General features: G+C 35.3%; 1 protein-coding gene across 2 annotated transcripts in view; it reads right to left on the bottom strand.

Moving 5' to 3' along the window:
- The window catches only part of Vwa8 (von Willebrand factor A domain containing 8), a 461,451-nt gene that overhangs the window by 392,679 nt on the left and 42,613 nt on the right, over positions 1 to 26,159 (bottom strand). For both annotated transcript variants that reach the window (XR_007108713.1, XM_047552395.1), the window contains exons 3-4: positions 10,171 to 10,301; positions 6,693 to 6,803 (exon numbers count right to left, since the gene is read on the bottom strand). Coding sequence is in view for 1 of the 2 variants with exons in the window: in XM_047552395.1 (XP_047408351.1) it covers positions 6,693 to 6,803; positions 10,171 to 10,301 (242 nt within the window). In the remaining variant the exon portion in view is untranslated. The remainder of the gene's footprint in view (positions 1 to 6,692; positions 6,804 to 10,170; positions 10,302 to 26,159) is intronic.

Here is a 26,159-nt window from a genome sequence, read left to right as displayed (position 1 = left end):
TTTAGCCCAGTCATCTCATCTCATATCATCTTTAACAACTCAACACAAGTACATGACCTAAAATCAAAAACTATCTAGGCCCCTATTCTAGATTTGCTTCTGTTTTGATATAAGACCTTAGGCAAACAATTAATCTGGATGTCTGTGTCCTCATTTTTACTAAATGAAAATATCCTCAAGAGGCATTGTACAACTTCTGAATCAGAGTATACTAGAAAAAATTTAAAGTTGCTGAATCTATTAAAATGTAAGTTATTATTAATGTAGCTATTATTTCACGAAAATTGATCCCAAATTCATATGTAAAAGTACTAAGGAAGACAAAGAAAAAAAAATTTTTTAAATTACATTTTAAGTTCCTTATTTTAAAATATCAGAATAGAGTAAGACTGAGCAATAATTTGAATGTGTTCCCAAAGATCATATGTTAGAAACTTAATCCCAATCATAATAGTATTAAGAGGTAAAACTTAAGAGGTAATTAGGTCATAAGGGTTTTATCCTCATGAATAGCTTTATGTCATTATCTTGGCAGAAGCTTACTTATTTTGAGAGTGGGTTCCTGATAAACGGATGAGTTTGCCCTGTCTCTCCTCTTCTCTCTCTCTCGCCCTCTCTTCTTCTTCCCCATTCTTCCTCCTCTCCCTCACCCTGCTCCATACTCTTTTACTCTTCTACTCTTCGGCCATAGGATAAGACAACAAGGGAGTTCTCCCTAGACACACACTTGACCTTGGACTTCTGAGCCTCCAGAAGTGTGAGACAATACATTTCTGTTCATTATACATTACCCAATCTCAGGTATTTGTGATAGCAACACAAGAGACTACAGAGTTGTTCCACCACTTACTTGCTATCCAGGATTTAGTTTAGTCACTTTATCACCCTAAGCCTCCATTTGTTTCTAAAGTTAGGTTCATTGTAGTGCTCATCTCACAGACTGTGTTGAAGATTGAATAACTTCAGGCATATGGTAAACTGTCAAAAAAACAATCAATACAATGGAATACTATCCTGTCATTTTCTGGAACATTATGTTAAGTGAAATAAGACAAGCACAAAAAGACAACTATTGCAAGATCTCACTTACATGTGGAATCTAAAAAAGTTGATCTCATAGAAATCAAGAGTAGAATGGTGGTTACCAGTGTCTAGGGAGACTACTTAGGAGGAAGGGATGGGAAAAGGTTGATAAGAAATACTATGTCACAGTTAGGAGCAAGTTCTAGTGTACAATTGCACTGTAGGTAACAGTGATGTAGTACACATTTCAAAAAGCCAGAAGAAAGGATTGAATGTTTTCATATAAAGAAGTACATGGGATTTTATTTGTTCTATTTGTGGTTGTATTTCTGGGCCCTAAAACAGGAGTGTGCAAACAATGGGCACCATTAATATTTGTTTACCAAACAGAATTCTTCCTTTAAAAATATAGGACAACCCAACAAAGTTAGGGACAGTTTGCAGCAGGAATGTCTCCCAGTACAATATTAGTCGACTCATGTATAAAACCTATAGCCTTAGCCTCATTAGAATTATGACCCAATCAAACAAGCTAATTGACCAATTTTTGCAAATATAAATAACATTTCATTTTGCCTTGATTATAACATCTGACCCAAATAAACTGTGAACACATGATTATATGGCATTGACATCTGGTTGTAGTTGTCATTTATTTGGAAAAAAAAAAGAACAATCTAATTTTCTTAAGTATTACCATAATTGTCACTGGTTATTATAGTGATCCATGAGATCATTATGATCACAATCACTTTTTTAGGGAATAGCATAAATGGTAGAAAGAACCTGAGGTTTGGAATTTTACAGAGCTGGTTCAAATCCCACTTATGCTATTTTTCTGACCATGACCATATAAGCTTCAGTTACTTCATCTATTAAATGGGGAAGTCATGTTTTTGTGAATTAAATGCAATAATATAAAGCACCTAGCATGACATACATCTTCTCCAATAAAGTTTCCTTTTCATCCCCTTGATTTTTTTAGAGTTATATAAATCTGCCAAACAGTTAACACTAATAAGTAGATATAGTTGTTCTATAATAGTAACAAAATAAGAAGCAAGGCCTGAGCTCTGTCTAACACAGAGGTCAAAATAAATAGAAAGAGATCTTCCCCAATTAGCTAAGAGATAATTAAAACACACAACAGTGCAATTGCAACTGGTCTGGTCCAAGTATAAGATGTTTTCCAAATTCCAAATACTTAATTCATGAATGAACTTCTGAAATCCAACTTTGAAATTTCAACACTGGTTACATGGAAAAAGTGGTTTCAGCATCCACAAAGGAGGTGGAGTTTACAAGTAATGCTTCTGCTTATTTGCTTAAGTAAATAAATGGCATTTAGACAAGATAAAAACTTTATTCTCAGATGATGGCATCATATTATTCAATTAAGAGTTGCTTTTGATAATATGTAACATTTAAGCCATGTGGTATTTTTTTAAAGTCTTGGGGGGGGTATTAATAGTGAAAGAATTCAGAATAATCTGAAATAAAATATATTAAAATAAAACTACTTAATGTGCATTTTTATACTTCATATTAAATATGTATATTACATATTACCAAATTGCACAAGATTCCAATGTAAAAAGCACTTCTGGCTTAGGAAAAGTTAAAGAAAATCATTCACACTTTTCCATCCATGCCTTCTACTCCCCAAAATATCCTGGAGATAAAGAATATCTCCACTCCGCCAGGCAGAAAATTGAATGTAATGTATTCATAGTATAGGTAAGTTGTGTTGTTTATACTTCAGTAATAAAAGAAATTACATATTTATTTAAAAGTCTTCTTTTTCTAACTCTCTGGAATCACATGAAATTAAACGGAACATGACAATATCAACAAATTAACAAAAAAGATAAAGACAGTAATACATTTTTAGTTTAGAATAAGTCAGGATTTTTTCAGGTTACTTTATCTTCTAGGGCAAATTAAAGTTCATGTGATGGCAAAATATCTAGGTTAGTCTCCTTGGGTGTCATAATAACACTAATAAATGTTCATATTTTCATTCTTTAACCAATTCATATTTTTAAAAGTTTATCTTATAAACTGCATAGCAAAGGAATTCCACAAAAAGTAATAAAAGTATCTTCATAACAAGTGGATGTTATGGCAAATATTTATATAGATGAGAAGATGTAAATTACATTTTCTTGATAGGCTGTAACTTCTTTTATCAGTATGTCTATTCCTCCCACATCACTCCATTTACTAACATCTTATACAAGCAATAGCCAATAAGTATTTTAAAAGATACAGCCTGCTTAATAATTTTCAATACAAATTAAAGTCCATCAATTTGGCAAAGTATATAGATACACTCAGTAGTGATAAGAATTCATGAGACAATCACTCAAAGGCATGGGTCAGAGTGTGACTGGAACACCCTTTTTAGAAAGAGATTTAACAATAGACTCTTAAAACTGTCTAGATCTTTTGATTAGTAATAATACCTCTAGGATTTCAGTCAAAAAATTTCATCAGGGCTAAGCTAGGTGGCACACACCTGTAATCCCAGCAGCTGAGGCAGGAGGATCACAAGTTCAAAGCCAGTCTCAGCAACAGGGAGGCACTAAGCAACTCAGTGAGACTCTGTCACTCACTAAATAAAATACGAAATAGGGCTGGGTATGTGGCTTAGTGGTCGAGTGCCCCTGAGTTCAATCCCTGGTACCCCCCCCCCACACACAAAAAAATCATCAGAGATAATAACAAGATACAAGTACAATGATATTCATCAAATGCTATTTACAATAGTGAAAGAACCTGCATGAATAACAATGTGGAAAGGTAAACAAAATGGAAATGTTAAACAACATCATTCTATTTGATGATATATTGTACTGATATGAAAAATCATATTTTAATAAATAGCTTATGTCACAGGGAGATGCTCCTGATAAAAATGTCAGGTACAAAAAAACTTTTAAAGTATATACATGCTATACCATTTTTGTAAAGATTATTCATGACACTTGATAAAGAGATATGCAGACAGGCAAAAATATAGAAAAACATTCAAACTTTTGGTCTTTGAGAAGAAATAACAAGTAATTTTAAAAGTCTACCCTATGCTAGTTGCCATCTTTCCTACTATACTATCTCTTTGTTTTCTTTGTTTTTTCCCCCTAAAATACAAGCTCTATAATGGCAGAAATTTTTATTTTTGTTCACTGCAGCTAGATAGTACCTGGAACATATCATTCAATACATATAATTACATGCACAAATATAATAAATATGTATGACTTTCATAATCAGAAAAATAAATTTACTTTGAAAAATACAAATTCCCTATTCCTTATTTTTATTAACCTAATTCACAACTTCAAAGATAGCAATTAAGTTCAATTTCTCACTTTCTCATCAACTATCCTTAGTATTGCCTGAGAATGAGTATAGAGATCAATGGCCATGAACTCTAACTCAGGATCTGGAAGTTTTGTCAAGGTTTCCAGCTGAAACACCCATTCTTGATAATGTGGACATCAGTAATATATATCAGTCATAGGCACATATAATGCTAACCACACTGGAAATCCCAGACTTTCTTTCAATACCCACCTAACAGCCACAGATATTTTTTCATCTATGTTGACCCACCTAGGTTATCAGGCATCACCTGATGGTGAATAAAGATAGTGACTCTCTGGTCCAGACATCAAATTCAATGGTTAAAAATACTAAAGACAGCTGGGGTTGTACACATAAAAATTCACTATAGGTTTGGAAAGTTAGATAGAAAATTACTAGTAATATCTGTTACATATTGGCATTTATAGGTAATGTGCATAAGCATAAACAGTTCTCAAATGAAGTAAATTCATTTATGATTCATTCACAAAATGGCTTTTTAATTGTGGAAAATTTGAACTTCTCAGGTTTTCCCAAATGATGATGCTAAATTTGACCACCATCATTTGAAGTGATGACTGTCAAATCTCTCCATTTTAAGTATTTTTTCTTTTTTAATTGATAAGTAATTCATGAGACTATGTGAATATCTCATTCCCCCAAAACCTTCTAACCTGTGTTTTTTTTTAAATTATATTCTTTTAATTACAAAGTAAGAGCCTTCCCATGGTAAAGCTTTAGATTTAAAGAACCATGAAAATCCCTTCTCTATCCCACTTCAGACTCCAAGTCACACTCCTGCAACACATTTTATGTATGCTCTGTTAACTGCTTCTTGTGCATCCTTCTGAAAGTTTTCAAAGTATACACAAATGTATATGTATTTCTTTTCTTCCTTTTATCACAAATGGTATCACACTATATATGTGGTCTTACAACTTTATTTTTTTCATTTACTGTATACTGGACTCTTTTATAGATTCATCTCATTCTTTTCAATGGCTACAGAGTATTCTACTTACCATTATTTATGTCGTTAGTCTCTTAAATATACATCATTACTGTTTTCACCTACAGTTTTATGTGATTACAAATAGTGCTACAATAAACATCCTTATATAAGTTTGTGTGTTTTGCAATACATTTGGAAGAAAGATTGCTAGAAATGCTGGATCCAAATATGTGCACATTGTTTTCTTTTGATATACTGTCAAATTCTCTTTTAAAACTACATTGATTTCTGTTGCCATCAACAGCAATGATGCTTCTTCATTCCTTATACCTTATCAACACTGAACATTAGTGAATTCTTTTCTCTTTCCCAATTTGAGAAGTGAAAGTAAAACAGAAGCATATTGTTTATTTTTATAAACAAAAAGGTCAAGCATCTTTCCATGAATTTACTGTACATTTGAAATCATTTCTCTATAAATTAATTATTTATAGTCTCTACACTACTTTCTATACGGTATTCCTAAGAACAACATTTATTAATTTAAGCAATATATTTGAGAAATGTTTAACTGGCATCATTACAACATTAGAATATTATAAAATACTATAATAATAATAATAGAATATATTATTTTGGTTGGCAATCTATACCTAAGACACCCCCTCAAGAAAAGCTAAAGTCATGGCAATAAATATTTAATCTCATTCCCTTTAATACACCTTTACCCAACTGACCTTCAGATTGAAAAAGCACTTTAAAAAATATGCTAGAGAATTTCCTATATTAAAGTCTACTTAATTCTTGTTTTTAGAAAATCAAATATTTATAGGCAAGCACTTGGAAACTATTGAAAATTTAAAAACTGGCATGTTGCCAGGTGTGGTGGTGCACACTTGTAATCCCAGTGGTCCAATGGGTAAGAAAGGAGGATCCCAAATTCAAAGCCAGCCTCAGCAACTTAGCAAGGTCCTAAGAAACTTAGTGAGACCCTGTCTCAAAATAAAAAATAAAAAAGGGTTGGGGATTTGGCTTGAGTGGTTGAGTACCTCTATATTCAATTCCCAGTACCAAAGGGTAAAAGACAAAAAGATAAATGAAGAAATGGGCATGTTGATCATTAGTTGACAATTTGAAACAATTAATTTCATCCAGTGTTTCCCATTTAGTACTAAATCAATGAGACATTTCCAAGAATGGGAAAACCAAAAATCTAAATTAAATCTGTCTAGAGAAAGCACAGTATATCTATCTTTAACTGTTATATAAGCCACTCTCTTTCTACTTTAAAAATCAATTTCATATAGTCTTGGAGTAACCAATCATAGGCTAGAATAGGATAAGAACTTGCCTGATCAATGTAAAAAGCCGTGCCTGCACGGATCTCTCTTCGCTGTTTGAGATCAGTTTCAGTGGTGTCCCTTGACAAGGCAATGTATTCAACCTCCCGTTTGGTCAGTTCCTGTAGAATAGAGAAGTAAGTTATTCCACGACTGAAATCAAACTACCAGAAAATGATTTGGAGCAACTTATTTCACAATGACAATGACCTAGAGAAGAATATTTAAATGAAATTCTGGATGAAAATCTTTTAAGTCTCAGCTTTGAGAAAAATATAATAAATTGAATTCTAATCAAAATGCATGTATCTTCTTAGTGCTGCATTTCTACTACACTCAGTCCTACTACTAGACCAATAATTGATCAAAATTAAATCTTGGAAACTTTAATTTCTTCCATAGCATTCTTTTCAAATATCATGAATAATAATTTGGCAATATTCCTACTTGGTTTTCCCACAAACAATAACAATTACTGCTATCAAGTAATTAAGTATTACATTTATTACATTAACAAGTAATGTTTGTCTAATTTTAAAAGCGATTTGAATTATTTCATTCCATTGACCAATGTTTGCCAAATATACATAATAAGTTAGGTACTTTATCAAGTGTAAAAGTGAGGTAAATGTCAAATCAGGTCAACAGAGAAGAGACACATATGCACAGCTGAAGGAAATGAAAAAAGAAGGAGGAAAAAGAGGAGGGGCAAAAAGAGAAAAAAAAAATCACAAAAAAGATCACATGAATTGAAGGGTAAACCATCCAGAATACATTTCCTTGAAAATAATTTATCCATTCAAAGTCATTTTGTCTGATAAGCAACAAACACCAAGATTTAAAAAAAAAAAAAGCCTAGCATTATCCTTGTTATCAATGTTGAATTAAGAACAATGACATTCTCTAAGTCTTTACGAACAGGGAAAACAAATTAAATTTACCAGAAAATAGAGGAAAAAGTTGAATGAGCAAGCCACTGATGGCAAAAAGGGTTACTACCACAGAAGAGAACTTTTTCTCCCCACCCTGTCTCAATGTTACATTAATAAAAAATACTTCATTATTTTCATTCCATTTTTTAAAGTGTGCTTGTTCCTGTGTTGCTATAACTTTACGTATGTATGGAAAAGAGAAAACATTTTTAAATAGAGGATACATGCAGCACAGTGAAGAAGATGTGATCATACCAAACAATGTTTTCCTAAATACAAATGAATTGTCTGTGAGAGCCAATTTTGGAGGAAAGTAGCAGTTTCTCTTTTTAGCAGATAACCTCCTTCCTGCTTCTGGAACACATCACTACTACCTTCATATCTGCTTCTTTCATTGGCTGAATGTGATCTCCCTCACTGAAAACCCTGTCATTCACAATGGTTGACAAGGCTATGTATGCCTCTGATTGTTAAATTGCACCACAGTTAAACCTTGAACTGCCACACTGAGGACAATGTTATCATTATCCTCAGTCTTAACAACTTCCCCACAAGCACTAGAGTCTCTTCAGGTGCTGCTTCATGACAGTAGACCAAGCAAGCCTACAAACAGTACCAAAAGAGGTAGCAGTGATCTGCTGACTTTCTGTTTGGGGTTTTTTTGTTTTGTTTTTTGTTTGTTTTTAAGTCTATAAAACTTGTATGAGTTAAATATCACATAAAAACAACTATCAACTTATTTCTCTTTGGTTCTTTAGGCTTGTCCCCAGATTTCTGCCTCTGAAGACATTATCTTCTCTGGGCATGACAAAATAAAGGCTCTTATACCTACTGAAAATAGTACTCACTGCAGAGTTTGCAAAGTGGTGTAAGCTAGTATTGAATATTCAAATGTGTATTTCCATATCACATGGCTGCCTCAACTCTATTTCACAATTTAAGGATTGGTTGTGGTTGCTTTTAAACTTACAGGTTTTACACTTACAGACTTACGTTGCATTTTTGATTCAACAAACCCCCTAGAATCTCCTAGTCCCTCTCATTCCACAATCCCAACAAGCTTCAAAGCCTCACCAGAACCAAAATCTCAATGAGATAGTATTTGAAAAAAGCAAGGGAGAGAGTGTACATCTAAAAATTAAAGAGGTTCTAGACCTGGGATTCCTAGTAGCTGATCCCCTATTCTTAGACCAAACAATTTTGCCATGTGTGTTAATAAAAAGATGATGGGAGCTGCGGTTGTAGCTCAGTGATACAGCACTTTCCTAGCATATGTGAAGCACTGAGTTTAGTCCTTAGCACACATAAAAAAAATAAAATAAAATAAAGGTATAAAAAAACACAGTAACATTATTAAAAAAAGAGAAAGAGATGATAAAGCTATAATGGCATGTTACTCCTCACACACTGGATCTACAGATAAGACACAAAAGGTATAGGTAGTGGAAGTTAGGTTCTGACTTGTCCTCTGTTTGGGGATTGAACCCAGAAGTCCTTTACCACTGAGCTACACCTCAAGTCTTTTTTATACTTTGAGACAAGGTCTCTTTAATTTGCCTACCTCAAACATGCAATCCTCCCAAACAGCTGGGATTACAGGTATGCAACACTGTTGCCCAGCTTGTCCAATGTATTTTTATCATCCCTTCCTCACATGCTTTTTGATGTGCCAAAGTAAATTCACCACTGAAATAAAATTTAGTATATGTTGTAGATTTCAATAGCATAGAAACCAACTGTTTAATACCAAATAACACAAGGAAGCTTTAAACAAAGTTTTTCCAGTCATCCTAAAAACTATCTTTAGAGCACAACTTCTTCCTTGATTCAGTACAGCAATGCCTACTAACATTGATAAATCAGTACAAGAGTCTTTTAAAACTTTACTTGGGTTGAGATTTAAACATTGCAATTCTACTAAGATTATCAAAGAACCTCTAGCATATAAGAGGATAACATGTCAGGGAAGGGGAAACAATATGAGATTTAAAGTCCAGCTCCACTGTTTACCAGTTGGATAAAGAAAGAGTGCACTAGTGAAGTTCTGAAAATTTGTTTTCTTGTCTATTTAAAGAAAAAAAAACAGAAAAGAAATACTTTACATAAGAAATGCTTTACAAACTGTTAGGCTCCCTCCAAAGACTATGATTTCATCAAGTCAAGGAAACTGGCATTTTAAACTGTGAACCTGAGATAAGCAAAGTTCACTGGGTAGTATAAAACTAAGGTTTTTTGTTTGCTTGTTTGTTTTCACAATTTATGAGTTGCTGGCTCTATCCACTACTTATGACTGGGTTTATACTTCTTTTCTACTTAGAGGACTTTCTAGTTACAGCAAAATCTGCTAAAGCCATACAAGGTAATTGTGCATTTCCTTCCCAAATAACTTTTGCCAAGCCCTTTATAAATGTGTTACCCTTTGATATTAGTATTTATTTCAAGAAGTAATTAATTCTGATATTTTTAAAATCTTAATCTTTATTAAATCTTAATCTTTATTAATTTATTAATTATTAAAATTAAGACCTTTAGGAATTGACAAGAATTGATTGCTCACCAAGTATTGCATGGCAATAGAGCGTCGAAGAGGTCCAGGCGGTCCTATTAGAAAGACATCTTGCCCCAAAAGATCCTTCTGCATTATCCATCTTAGATGCTGAACTACAGATTGAGTTGGAGAGACTGAAACTTTAAGTAGGAAAAAAGAGAAAATGAAATACAAATTGGACTATTATTTAGACTACAAATCTCTAAGCAATGCAGAATGTACATTTTTAAATATATGTGTATATATATATGTGCATTTATATGAGACAGAGACTGAAACAGAGAGAGACTGAGACTATCTAGAGAAACCTGGTGAATTTTTACTCTTTCACAATAAAACTATTATTATTAATGCTAAAACAGAACAAAGTTTTTTGTATCACAAAGAGTTACACACCCTACATGTGAAAACATGTAAGAACATTTGAATAAACAACTGTAAGTTTCCCTAAAGAAATGAAAGTAATTTTCAAGGATAATTTGAGGAACTGGTATCATTATTTTACCACAATTCCATAGCCTAACCCTTTTGTTCCAAAAGAGAGATACAAACAATTACCTCAATTAATGATTAACAGAGACTTGAAAATTTGGAGACAAGTGCAGTATAACTTAAGTTGGCAAAGGTTTTAAGATCTCCCAAACTCCACATCTAGAAAGTTTGATGTAGATTCAAAATCACTTTAGAATTTATAATTTAAATCTATTCTTCTATACCAATTCTTTTGGGAACAGAAGACTACTCCATACAATGCCCTTCAAAGTCTGCTACTAAATAAGGTCCAATTGCTTATCTTCTTCCTCAACGTTTTCTAAGATGTTTAAATTAATACAGTTAAATTATATTTGTTCATGTGTGAACCACCCAATGACCCAACAAGTCCATCTCTAGGTATACAAGGAAAATCCTGTACACTAAGAGGCGTATAGAATACGCTGAGCAACATTGTTCAAAATAAAATAAAAAAAACTGGAGAAAGGAAAATGGAGAAAATGCACACAATGGAAAACTTACAAAACAACAAAAAACAGAATAAATTATCACCTAGTTTGAAAAAATCTGAAAGCTGAAATGCCCCAAAACCTGAAACTTTTTGAGTGCCTAGATAACGTCACAAGTGAAAAATTTCACACGTGATCTCATGTGACAGGTTGTAGTCAAAATGGAGATGTACTATATTGTTTGAAATTATCTTTGGACTATGTGTATAAGGTATATATGCAATATAAATAAATTTCATGTTTAGAGGTGGTCCCATCTCTAAGATGCATCAAAATATTCCAAAATTTTCTTTTAAAATGTGAACTCCAAAATACTTCAGATTTCAGATAAGGGATGATTCCAACAATATGCTGAAACCTTAAAAATACCATACTTTTTTTTTTTTTTTTTTTTTTTTTTTGCGGTACTGGGGATCGAACTCAGGGCCTTGTGCTTGCGAGGCAAGCACTCTACCAGCTGAGCTATCTCCCCAGCCCACACCATACATTTTTAATATACAAAATATCACATTATATTGAGTGAAAAAATACCACAAAATAAATCACTTATACTATTTTGATAAAGTTGAATAAACTAGAAAATGAATTCTTTTAAAATAAAATGTGAAAAAACAATGCTCAAAAAAGCAAGGGAATGACAGATTCAGGAAACTTGATGCCCAGGGGTGTGAGGTGGGCCTGGAATCACAGAGATTCTCATGGAATGTTACAATGGTATTAGTAGTATTCTCGTTCTTAAATTGGATATGGGTTACAGTGTTTGCTTTATTTTTCTGCACTTTATATATACATACAGAAAGAGACACATATATAAAGTTTTTTTGCATATATTGAATATCCCTTGATTTTTTAACTTCATTTAATCATCCAATGAAGTCCTGAAAGAATTTAAACATCCAACTAAGAAAACTTGCCTGGAACTGAAAGTAGTTTTATTTTGTTTTGTTTTGTTTTTACCTCTGACAGCACAACATTACTAGCCTCCCACTCCCAAAGAAAACTATATCCAATCAATGAAAAGGGTAATTTTCTGGTTTTTTTCACCTTGGTAGGAAAATCAAGGAAAAGGTTTTGAGCAAATTGGTTGGTTTATTACATCACTGGAGTAAAACCAAAGCATCTTGTAATTTCACCAGAACAAAACTCCTCTATGTCTGAAAATCAACCAAGTGGAGGTGCTTGACTTCTCTTCTGTCTTACCAATCCTATAAGACACTTTACTTCAAGGGGAAAATTAGTACTGGAAGAGGATTTGAGAAAAATTCTTAGATATTACAATGTCTTGTGGTCCTCTAAAAGGATATTACATAAATGGGTATACAACATCTCTGTGGTATTAAAATTTCATGGGATTGAGAAAGAAAATTGGAATGGAGAAGAATGTCCTTAGAAGAGCCATAATGAAAAACTGAATGAAAAACACTGCTCTGATATTTATACTTTTGAGAACTCTTTCAAGTAGTTTCATGGTACTAGGATTCAATTCACCTGCGTCTGGAGAGTTAACTTCATATATAACTAACAGATGTCCTTGAAACTATTTTTTTTCCTCTCCATCTTTGTGATAAACAATCTACTCTTATTTCAAGACAAGTCAGTCTCCCTGCTATTTAAGGGTAAAATAAATAAGAATTAAGAAACCCTAAATTCTTCATCAGAAATATGACACAGTGTTCCCCATGCTGCAGGACTACCAACTCTTCTTACTCTAATACAATTATAGAGTTAAAAACTTAAACATTTATAGTATTTTTTTTCTACTTTTACAAACCTCAGTTTATTCTGGCCATAGGCTTTCTTACCCTACTCTCACAGTTTTATGTTACTCCCTTGTGATCAACTTTGGCAATGTGCCTGATATTCCATTATCTGGACTTTACTACTGAAAATCTAAAGTTTGCCAAGTTCTAAAAGGTAAAGCCAAGTTGGTCTCTTCAGCTTCCTCCCACCTTTTATTATTTATAACTATTGGTAACTATTCATAATTACAGTGTCTTATTTTAGTTCTAGATAGTTCCAGTCCATTTAAATGTCTTGATCTTGGAACTATATTCATTTTCAAGATTTTTTAAACCCAGGCAGCAGTTCTCAATCAAATGTAGAAAGGCATAGAGTTATTTAAAGCTAGAACCCTAGGAATTTTGTATAAACCAGTGAATACTCATGAGAGTGCCTTCCACTTCATGTGTGTTGAGTACCACTGGCTTAAGAAATATCTGAAAAATTTCAGCAACCACTTCCCTTATTCTTAACATTCAAAAGTGGTTCTCAATCAATGGTAGTACTGTTATAGCCCTATACCTACAGAAGGCATTTGGAAGTGTCTGGGGATAATTTTAATTACTGCAAAGCTTTAGGCAATGAAGGATAATTTGGTCTACCACTGATATTTAGTGATGCTAAATGAACTGTCCAAGATTGTCCCACACTGCCAAAAGGTCAAAGCATCCTAAATGAGAAATGCTCTACAGACATTTTTTTTTCCTCAATGTGCCTCTGTTGCCTGCACATTATTAAGGAGTTGTAATTATTCACAATTAAGCCCACAGAAAGAGTTTCTTTCAGTTTCCCCTACCTGTTGCAAGATGAAACGGTTAGGAAAGCAAGTATATACAGCATGGAGGAAATGTCAGGATAGCTACGGCTTTCATCATCACTGTCAATTTTAAGTAGCTTCTGAATCTTATGGTGGACCTTATAATCTATGGTATATCTTACAATGACCATTTTTCCCTACTTTCATCTTCTCCCCCAAAATAACACTAATAGCCATAACTTATTGCATTCTATCTTGTACTAGATAAAAATACAAATGATTTTCTATACTGTATCTCATTTAGATCTCACAAGAACCCTGTGAGTCAACAGACTACACCTGTGTAAGGACACAGACCGGAGCCACATTGTCTGGATTCAAATCCTAACTCTATTATTTACTAGCTGTGTAACCTTAGTCAAGTTATTTAAACTCTGTGTTTAGTTTCCCCATCTGTATAATGAACATAAAAAATTGTACTTACAGAGCTAGAACAGGGTCCAGTAAGTGCTGTTTGTTAAATACTCATTATTTCTTATAATAAGAAAATCACGTTGAAAAGGCAATATCATTTGTTCAATTCATAAGTCCATAAACCAATATTAGACCCAAGTTGTTCCAGTCTAAAGCTTGCATTCTACTCATTATGTCCTCCAGTCCCTTCCAAAAGTTTCTTTGACAGTCATCTACCTTCAGGTTCAAGACTTTCCCTACAAATGTAGACACCACAGGGATACATCAAAACTTCTAGTGGACTCACTGTTCTGTCCATTAGTTCTATTTCTCTTATTTTTTATTAAATCAATAATATATTTTATTCTTTCTATTAAAATGTCAGTCATTCTGTTATGTACACTATGTTATCAGAGGACTCACTTCTCCATAAAATCCTACTTTCCTTATTCCTATTTTAGTATAGTGTATTTTGTAAAACAAAATTCCATATTAAATTACATTAAAATACTAAAAGAAATAATATAGTGCTATGTGATGCCTGTGGTGTATTTACATTAATGATTGAAACTAGCTGTATTTTTAGGATAGCCTCAAGAAAACATGAGTCATACTTAAAAGCATGCCAGAAATAGAAACAAGATTTAAGACTGTACATTATGAACATCTGCAAAATAAACTGCCAAGCTGCCATGCATAACCTAATATAAACATGGCCCAGCACATGAGAGAAATCCCCAACTTTGTTTTCAAGCACAAGATGCTACCTTCCAGGAGTCTACTAATATAAGCTAATGTCAAAGTAGTACCATATTCTATGATTTCCTTGTCTATGTAGAAATAAAATATCTGGTTTGTGTTGGGCTAATTCTTGATTCAATTCCTAGTCAATATTTGTTTCAAAAATTATCTGCTATATTTGACCAGTCATATTCAAGGGCTTTAAAATAATTTTACTAGAGTATTCTGAATTATAATTTTCTTATTTTGCAGACTATAATTTGTCATAAATGTAAACATTGAAATTCCAGAAAATTAAACATAGTTCAAATTCTCTTATAATAAATTCTTCAGAACTAGTGATGTTTTCTTAGTATCCCAAGAGATAATATAATAGAAAGAAAAAAACAAAACTATAGTTGTGATTTTTGACACTGTCCTTTCAGTCACTTATCAGTGTTCTTAGACAAGAATTTGACTCTTCTAAGTTTCCTTATTTTTCAAAAGAAGGGTAATAATACTTGTCAAGTATGGTTATTATGAGGATTATAGCTAAAGTACTTTGTCCAGTCCCTCAGTCAATGAGATCCAGGTATGAAAAGATCCATCTTCATCTGCAAAGTCCTTTTCCCTGATGTGTGTCCTGGATAGCAGACTGCACAGTGTAAACTAGATGGATACGAATGGGCTCTTGGGTTTACACTAAAATTAGCCACTGGGCCTAGAACCCACCCTGAAAAAATAACAGAGAAAGGAACCAGTACTTACACATCCTGATCAATAAAGCACTTTCCCATGTCTACTGCTGCACTCTATCTACCCTTTGGGGACAAGCTATCATGGTGCCATGTCATCCCCCACAATCACCCCACAAATCACTCAGAGATATCTTAACCCACACCCATCACACTCCCCTGAATTCGTTCTATCCACATTACAGTGCATGATTTCAAAAGAAGCGCAACTAATCTCACTGTAATTGCATGCTCTTCTACTAAACTGTCATTTATCATTTATAAGTGGATGTAGTGGACATCAAGGGGGGAATGGGGGCAGGGGACACAATACACTGTGTTTAGAAACAAAGCTCTCATTATTTACAACATGGGCTGACTGAACTAAAAAGCTCAAGTATTTACACAGTTACATTTATTGAAATCTACTATATGCTTATCATCAAGACCACAAGGATGAGTACAATAATGTCCTTGAAGATGTTAACAGAAAACGATACATATATAAAACTTTAGTTCATATAAAGTCACCATCTATGAAATGAGGTGATGAGTTTTCATGTGATATGGCCAAATGAAAATCCTAACATTGGCCAGCACAGTACTCAACACAGAGAAGGTACTTAGTTTTTCCTAAAATTGGAAAAACTGACAAATACAGACTAAATAAATTATAGCATATCCACATACAATGACTAAGTATCACACTGTAAACTTTTTGGGTAAGAGTTTTTTATTTGTTGTGTTTGCATGATAAATGCAAAATAAATACCCTTGAAACTAATACTGTAAAAAATTGTGAAAGGATATGAGTGGAAGTATGATTTCTCAATATGTATTTTTACATTGTTTTGATTTTTGAGCAAAACAAACAATTCTCCCAAAAAAAAAAGCTACTTTAAGTTGAGCTTTAGAAAATGTTTGCCAAAAGAAAAATTTGCACAATATATTGCTTTGTGAAAATGGTCACAAAACAGTATTTATGGAATATTTTAATATGGAAGGCATATATTATTAGTTTTTTAGATGTTAAGTACATTACAAGGATCCAAGTCATACAAAGTATGTTCTCTGCCCCAAACTAAATGGGAAATTAATAATGGAAAGATCTTTGGAAAGTCTCCAAACATTTAGAAACTAAACAGCACACTTCTAAATAAGAAATGAGATCACTGCCAAGTGATATCAGGAAGTTGACTAAATAGAAGTTCTCAGTGATCTCCCCCTGCAACAACAAATACAAAAAAAAAAAAAAAAATCACAAAACAGAAAATAAACAACTGCATTTCAACCAAAGTAACTAGAGGAAAGCATCTGAGGGAGCTCCCAAGAGTCTACACACTGCCAACCCCAGAGAAGAAACCAATGGTACCCTGCCCATACCCAATTCCACACCCACGCACACCCCTGGCTCATGCTGCTATTTAACTACCACATGATGAAATCAGAGCCACTGCTAGAGTATACCTTACTCCAGGGACAAGTAGCCATTGCATCCCTCTATACCATAGACTTTGATGTCACTGCATGAATTCTACGTAGCCCACCATTCCTGAGCTTAGAAATTGCTATATTCTACCCTCTGGAGACAAGCTATCATGTGCCATGTCACCTCCCCGATCCCAATAACTGGTACATCCCACCCCCTCAGGGACTGATCTATAAAGGCACAATTCTCTCCACCAGAGAAGCAAAGCCTTGAACTACCAAAACAACTTCATATTTTGATACACAAGCCAATAAGGAGCCCTCTCCCTTGAGAGGGGTAAATACCAACCATTTGACACATCAGGGGAGTTGCACCCCCTATGGCCATAGTTGACATAGCACCCTGCCCTGCAGAATCAGAGTTACCTTTGACCTGTATATTTATGCTTTCTGGGGCTGAACTGAAGAAGTACCTTGCACTAAGGAATCTAAGCCTTGGATAAGCTGTACCCCCTGCCCTCTGGGTTGAATAGCCACAGGGGTTCCATCTCCCAGGAACTGGAATAAGCACACAGAATATAACCTGTTGAGGCATCCAAAAGGGGAGTCTTCATTGCATTGGTTCTCATTTACCAGGGCCCAAGCCACAGCTATGCCCTTGCCTCTCCTAGGTTCTTGCTACTATTGCTACTGCTGCAGCACCTGGCCACACAGAGAATGGCTGCTGTCATTCCCATCGTTTGGGGGTCTAGAGTCACCACTGCAGTACTTCATCTGCCAGGGCCCAAGCTGCCACTATGCACTGTTAGTTCTAGGTTCCATATTGCAGATGTACCCTATTTTCCAGGGCCCAAGCCTCCAAAGCACTTCTTTCCCAGAGCCATGCCGGTGCGTGCCCTTCCCCCCAAGATCAAAGTCATCCACTTCCTTGACCTGTGGTCCCAAGGTGCTGCCTCAGAGCACAGACCCCAACTTTGTAGGAGAAATGTATCCACCCATGTCTTTAAAAATGAACCAAGCTGGGTGTGGTGGCACACATTATAATCCCAGCAGCTTAGGAGGCTGAGGCAGGAAGATCGAAACTTAAAAGTCAGCCTCAGAAATTCAGCACGTTTTAAGCAACTTAGCAAAACCCTATCTCAAAAGAGAGAAAAAGAAGAAAGTGAACCAATTCTTCAGGTTTCAATGTTACAGAGCTATAACAGTTTCACAAGACCCTAAGCCCAAAACCATGGCTCCAAAGTCATGCTAAGCACTGATACCCTGGACCCCAGTGCCATTATCACTATCTATGGACCATGTCAGACTGGACAACCATGAGAGAGATGCCTCAGCTAAAACTGCCCACTGTGGGGAAGACCATCACAGGAGGATTTCTAAACAATTCTTACAACTGAGGACCCTAATAACCTGTTGTCACCATCACTGCAACAAACTCTTGCACCTGCACTCCTCAGTGATGTTGATCAAAACTAAAGATGCTGCATAGAATCTACATCATTGCACCTACCCAGAGCTACTGTAACCACCACCTTCAGGCCCACCTATAGGTGAAAGTCTTCCTCTGTGAAAGCTATGAAACTGGGAAGGCAATTTATGTTCTGAATGAAAAATTCAACAGAGATGGGCATCATAAAAATGAGTGAAACAAATCCTTGGGGTTGATTTTTCATAGAAATGAAAAATATAATAAATAACTTCAACAACAAACTAGATTGAGCACAAGAAAGATTTATAAATTTAAAGATAGGCCTTTGAAATAACTCAGGCGGAGGGGTGAAAAAAGAAAAATCACCCACAGGAGAAGAACACCCACAGGAGTTATGGGAAACCACTAAGAAAACAAATATTCATATTATGGGAGTTCCAAAAGCAAAGAAGAGATAAGGACAGAAAGATTTTTTTATTAAAATAGCTACTGATGACTTCCCATGTCTTGAAAGACATGGACATGCATATTGGTAAAACTTCAAGGTCCACAAAAACATTCAACTCACACTAAAGGCACATTATAATTCGATTATCAAAGAAAAGACAGAATTTTAAAAAGAGAAAATTACCAAGTCACAAAGACAGATAAAAGAGGAAAAAATAAAGAATTTACAAAACAACCAGAAAACACCACCATGCTATTAATAATAATCTTGAAATTAAATGGATGAAATTCTTCAATCAAAATATATAGAGTGGTTAGGCACAGTGGCACACCAGTAATCCCACCAACTTGGGAGGCTGAGGCAGGAGGATCTCAAGTTCAAGGCCAGACTTGGTAACTTAGCAAGACCCTGTCTCAAAATCAAAAATAAAAAGGGTTGGTGATGTAGCTCAGTGGTAGTATATCTGGGTTCAATACTCATCACCCTCCCACATCCACACACAAAGACCTAGAGGAGATGAATGGATTTAAAAAACAAGATCTAACTACGCTGCCTACAAGAAACCCACTTTGGCTTAAAGAACATACATAGGCTAAATGTAAAAGGATACAAAAAACAATTCTATGCAAATGAAAATCAAAGGAGAAGAGGGACGACTACACTTATATCTAACCAAATAGATTTCAAATAAAAAAGTTATAGCAAGAGACATACAAGGTCTTTATTTAAGAATAAGGGGGTCAAATCATCAAGAAGATATTCATTCATAAGTATGTATTCATCCATCACTATAAAACCTACATACATAAAACAAATACAAGTTAAAGTAGAAACCGGTAACAATAAAATAATAGCAGGGGACTTCAATACAGTATTTCCAATATTGAATAGAACAGACAGAAAATTAAAATGGGATACTGGATCTGAATTGCATTTCAGACAAAATGAACTTAAAAACATCTATGGCTGGGTGCAGTGGCACATGCCTATAATCCCAGCACCTCAGGAGTCTGAAGTGGGGGAGGGGGGGGGTCAGCAAATTCAAGGCCAGCCTTGGCAACTCAGTAAGACCCTATATCAAATACAGAAATTAAAGGGATATGAACAGGAAAAGAAAAACTCAAACTATGCCTATTGGCCAATGACATGATTCTATATTTAGAAGACCCAAAAACCTCCATCAGAAAAAGTCTACAACTCATATATGAATTCAGCAAAGTAGTAGGATATGACATCAACAACCATAAATCAATTGCGTTTCTAAACATCAGTGATGAATAAAATGAAAGAGAAACTAGGAAAACTATCCCATTCACGATAGCCTCAAAAAAAAAAAAAAAAAAAAATGGAGGAATCAATCTAACAAAAGAGGTGGAAGACCCCTACAATGAAAGCTACAGAACACTAAAGAAAGAAATTGAAGAAAACCTTAGAAGACAGAAAGATCTCCCGTGTTCTTAGAAAGGCAGAATTAATATTGTCAAAATGGCCATACTATCAAAAGCACTATATAGATTTAATGCAATTCCTATTAAAATTCTAGGGGGAGATCCAAGATGGCGGACTACAGGATGACTGCATCTCCCATCACTCCAGAACCCAGGATTCAAGAAGGGGAGGCAATGAGAGAATCAGACTAACATAGAGCTGCAGGGTGAGTCTCTCCCACTGAGTGAAGCTTGGCCCGGGCGGCCGGCCTGGACAGGGGCAGCTTCTCAGAGCAGGGCAGGGCAGTTAGAATCTTCCCCAAGCAGCCCTGCTCCCTCCGGCAGCAGGGTCCTTCCACAACCAGCTTTTCGGAGCAGGCCACAAAGTGAGAGCCTTTCCGGACACAGCCAGTTCCAAGCCCTGGACCCAGCGGCGGGCCATGGACTGCAGATGGCTTCTGGGATCAGGGCAGGGCAGCCAGAGACTTCCCCAAGCAGCCCTGCTCCCTCCAGCAGCAGGCTCCATTCACAGCCAGCTTCTTGGAGCACGCCACCCAGTTAGAGCCTTTCCACACAGAGCCAGCCCCAGCCCTGGAACCAGTAGCGGGCTAGGTGCAGCTTTCTTCAGAAGCACTGCATTATCAAGTTCCTCCAAGACTTCAGGCTACTGAAGACTGGGAGGTGATATACTGCAAATCTACAGGGACACTATAAGCCAACAGAGGAAATCTGCAATATCTCAGAGTCCCACAGATATCTGACCAATATGAGAAAACAAGGGAAGAAAATGTCCCAAACAAACCTAGATACTATACCAATAAAACCGAATGACAGCACAGCAGAAGAAATGTCAGAAAGGGAATTCAGAATGTACATAATTAAAACAATCAGGGAAGCAAACGAGGAGATGAAAGGGCAAATGCAGGCATTGAAGGAGGAGATGAAAGAGCAAATGTAGGATCACACCAATCAACAGTTAAAAGAGCAAATACGGAAGCAAGAGATCATTTCAATAAAGAGTTAGAGATACTGAAAAAACAACAAACAGCAATCCTTGAAATGAAGGAAACAATAAACCAAGTTAAAAACTCCATAGAAAGCATAATCAATAGAATAGAACAACTGGAAGACAGAACCTCAGATATTGCAGACAAAATATTTAATCTTGAAAACAAAGTTGAACAAACAGAGAAGAAGATAAGAAATCATGAACAGAATCTAAAAGAATTATGGGATATCATGAAAAGACCAAATTTAAGAATTATTGGAATTGAGGAAGGCTTAGAGAAACAAAGGAATGAACAATCTATTCAATGAAATAATAGCAGAAAATTTCCCAAATCTGAAGAATGAAATGGAAAACCAAGTACAAGAGGCTTATAGGACTCCAAACATACAAAATTACAACAGACCAACACCAAGGCACATTATAATAAAAATACCTAACATACAAAATAAAGACAGAATTTTAAAGGCCTCGAGAGAAAAAATCAAATTACATTCAGGGGGAAACCAATAAGAATATCAGAAGATTTTTCAATCCAGACCCTAAATGCTAGAAGGGCCTGGAACAACATTTACCAAACCCTGAAAGAAAACGGATGCTAACCAAGAATCTTATACTCAGCAAAACTTACTTTCAGATTTGACGATGAAATAAGATCCTTCCATGATAAACAAAAGCTAAAGGAATTTACAAAAAGAAAGCCGGTATTACAGAACATTCTCAGCAAAATATTCCATGAGGAAGAGATGAAAAACAATGATGCAAATCAGCAACGGGAAGACCTAGCCTAAAGGAATAGCCAAATAAAGGAGAAACCAAATCATGTCAAAAAACAAAAATGAGTCAAATGACTGGGAATACAAATCATATCACAATAATAATCCTGAATGTTAATGGCCTGAATTCATCAATCAAAAGACATAGACTGGCAGATTGGATTAAAAAGAAAGATCCAACAATATGCTGCCTGCAAGAGACTCATCTCACAGAAAGTGATACCCGTAGACTAAAGGTGAAAGGATGGGAAAAAACATACCATGCACATGGACACAGCAAAAAACCTGGAATATCCATCCTCATTTCAGAAAATATGGACTTCAAGCCAAAACTAGTCAGAAGGGATAAAGAAGGACATTACATATTGCTTAAGGGAAGCATAAATCAGATAACAATCATAAATATCTATGCCCAGAACACTGGATCATCCATGTACGTCAAACAAATCCTTCTCAATTCCAGAAATCAAATAGACCACAACACAATAATACTAGGCAATTTTAACACACCTCTCTCACCACTGGATAGATCTTCCAAACAAAAATTGAATAAAGAAACCATAGATCTCAATAACACAATCAACAATTTAGACTTAACTGACATATATAGAATATACCATCCAACAAAAAACGAATACACTTTCTTCTCAGCGGCACATGGATCCTTCCCTAAAGTAGACCATATTTTATGCCACAAAGTTACTGTTAGCAAATACAAGATAAAGATACTAATTTGTATTCTATCAGATCATAATGGATTGAAATTAGAAATAAATGACAGAATAAAAAACAGAAACTTCTCCAATACCTGGAGATTAAATAATACGCTATTATATGATGAATGGATAATGGAAGACATCAGGAGGGAAATAAAAAAATTCACAGAAGTAAACAAGAACAAAGACACATCATATCAAAATCTCTGGGACACTATGAAAGCAGTACTTAGAGGAAGATTTATTTCATGGGGCGCATTCAACAAAAGAAGTAGAAATCAACAAATAAACGACTTAACACTACAGCTCAAAGCCCTAGAAAAAGAAGAGCAGACTAACACCAAAAGTAGTAGAAGAGAGGAAATAGTTAAAATCAGAGCTGAAATCAACGAAATTGAAACAAAAGAAACAATAGGAAAAATTAACAAAATAAAGAGTTGGTTCTTTGAAAAAATAAACAAAATTGATAAACCCTTAGCCACACTAACAAAGAGAAAGAGGGAGATAACCCAAATCACTAAAATTTGGAATGAACAAGGAAATATCACAACAGACACGACTGAAATACAAAACATAATTAGAAGCTATTTTGAAAATCTATACTCCAAAAAACAGAAAACCTCAAAGACATCAACAAGTTTCTAGAGACATATGAATTACCTAAAATGAATGAGGAGGATATACACAACTTAAATAAATCAATTTCAAGCAATGATAGAAGAGGTCATCAAAAGCCTACCAACAAAGAAAAGTGCAGGACCAGATGGGTTCTCAGCCGAGTCCTACAAAACCTTTAAAGAAGAGCTCATTCTAATACTCCTCAAAGTATTCCATGAAATAGAAGAGGAGCGAACCCTCCCAAACTCATTCTATGAAGTCAATATTACCCAGATACCTAAACCAGACAGAGACACATCAAGAAAAGAAAATTTCAGACCAATATCCTTAATGAACATCGATGCAAAAATTCTCAACAAAATTTTAGCAAATCACATACAAAAATATATTAAAAAGATAGTGCACCATGATCAAGTGGGTTTCATCCCAGGGATGAAAGCTTGGTTCAACATCTGGAAATCAAAAAATGTCATTCACCATATCAACAGACTTAAAGTTAAGAATCACATGATTATTTCAATAGATGCAGAAAAAGCATTCAATAAAATACAGCACCCCTTCATGCTCAAAACACTAGAAAAAATAGGGATAGTGGGAACATTCCTTAACATTGTAAAGGCCATCTACGCGAAGTCCATGGCCAATACCATTCTAAATGGTGAAAAACTGAAAGCATTCCCCCTAAAAACTGGAACAAGGCAGGGATGCCCTTTGTCACCACTTCTATTCAACATCGTCCTTGAGACTCTAGCCAGAGCAATTAGACAAACGAAAGAAATTAAAGGGATACGAATTGGAAAAGAAGAACTCAAACTATCCCTGTTCGCTGATGACATGATTATATATGTAGAGGAACCTGGAAATTCCACCAGAAAACTTTTAGATCTCATAAGTGAATTCAGTAAAGTAGCAGGTTACAAAGGTTACAAGATCAATGCTCATAACTCCAATGCATTTTTATACATAAGTGATGAATCTTCAGAAAGATAAGTTAGGAAAACTACCCCTTTCACAATAGCATGGAAAAAAATAAAATACTTGGGAATCAATCTCACAAAAGAGGTGAAAGACCTCTACAATGAGAACTACAGAACACTAAAGAAAGAAATTCAAGAAAACCTTAGAAGATGGAAAGATCTTCCATGTTCTTGGATAGGAAGAATTAATATTGTCAAAATGGCCATACTACCTAAAGTGCTATACAGATTCAATGCAATTCCAATTAAAATCCCAACGACGTACCTTACAGAAATAGAGCAAGCAATTATGAAATTCATCTGGAAGAATAAGAAACCCAGAATAGCTAAAGCAATCCTCAGTAGAAACAGCGAAGCAGGGGGTATCGTAATACCAGATCTTCAACCCTATTACAAGGCAATAGTAACAAAAACGGCATGGTATTGGTACCAAAATAGACAGGTAGATCAATGGTACAGAATAGAGGACACAGAGACAAACCCAAATAAATACATTTTTCTCATACTAGACAAAGGGGCCAAAAATATGCAATGGAGAAAAGATAGCCTCTTCAACAAATGGTGCTGGGAAACTGGAAAACCATATGCAACAGAATGAAATTAAACCCCTGTCTCTCACCCTGCACAAAACTCAACTCAAAATGGATCAAGGACCTTGGAATCAGATCAGAGACCTTGCATCTTATAGAAGAAAAAGTGGGTCCAAATCTTCAATTTGTTGGCTTAGGATTAGACTTCCTTAACACGACTCCCATAGCACAAGAAACAAAAGCAAGAATCAATAACTAGGATAGATTCAAACTAAAAAGCTTTCTCTCAGCAAAGGAAACTTTCAGTAATGTGAAGAGAGAGCCTACAGAGTGGGAGAATATCTTTGCCACTCATACTTCAGATAGAGCACTAATTTCCAGGATATATAAAGAACTCAAAAAACTCTACACCAAGAATACAAATAATCCAATCAACAAATGGGCTAAGGAAATGAACAGACACTTCACAGAAGAAGATGTACAAGCAATCAACAGATATATGAAAAAATCTTCAACATCTCTAGTAATAAGAGAAATGCAAATCAAAACCACCTTAAGATTCCATCTCACCCCAATCAGAATGGCGATTACCAAGAATACGAGCAACAACAGGTGTTGGTGAGGATGTGGGGGAAAAGGTACACTCATACATTGCTGGTGGGGTTGCAAATTGGTGCAGCCACTCTGGAAAGCAGTATGGAGATTCCTCAGAAAGCTTGGAATGGAACCACCATTTGACCCAGCTATCCCACTCCTTGGCCTATACCCAAAGGACTTAAAATCAGCATACTACAGAGATACAGTCACATCAATGTTCACTGCTGCTCAATTCACCATAAGCAGATTGTGGAACCAACCTAGATGCCCTTCAGTTGATGAATGGATAAAGAAACTGTGGCATATATAAACAATGGAATATTACTCAGCCATGAAGAATGATAAAATTACGGCATTTGCAGGCAAATGGATGAAACTGGAGAATATCATGCTAAGTGAGATAAGCCAATCTCAAAAAACCAAAGGACGAATGATCTCGCTGATAAGCGGATGAGGACATATAATGGGGGGTGGGAGGGGTTTGTGTTAGGGTTAGGGTTAGGTTTTGGGTTAGGGTTGGGGAGGCGGGCAAGAATGGAGGAAGGGAGGACTGTATAGAGGGAAAAGAGGGGTGGTTGGGGAGGGGGGGAATGGGGAAAAAT

This window comes from Sciurus carolinensis, chromosome 5 (genome assembly GCF_902686445.1).
Source record: "Sciurus carolinensis chromosome 5, mSciCar1.2, whole genome shotgun sequence".
NCBI lineage: Eukaryota > Metazoa > Chordata > Mammalia > Rodentia > Sciuridae > Sciurus > Sciurus carolinensis.
The sequence above is the reverse complement of the archived record's forward strand: the minus strand, read 5'-3'. Positions and strand labels throughout refer to the sequence as shown.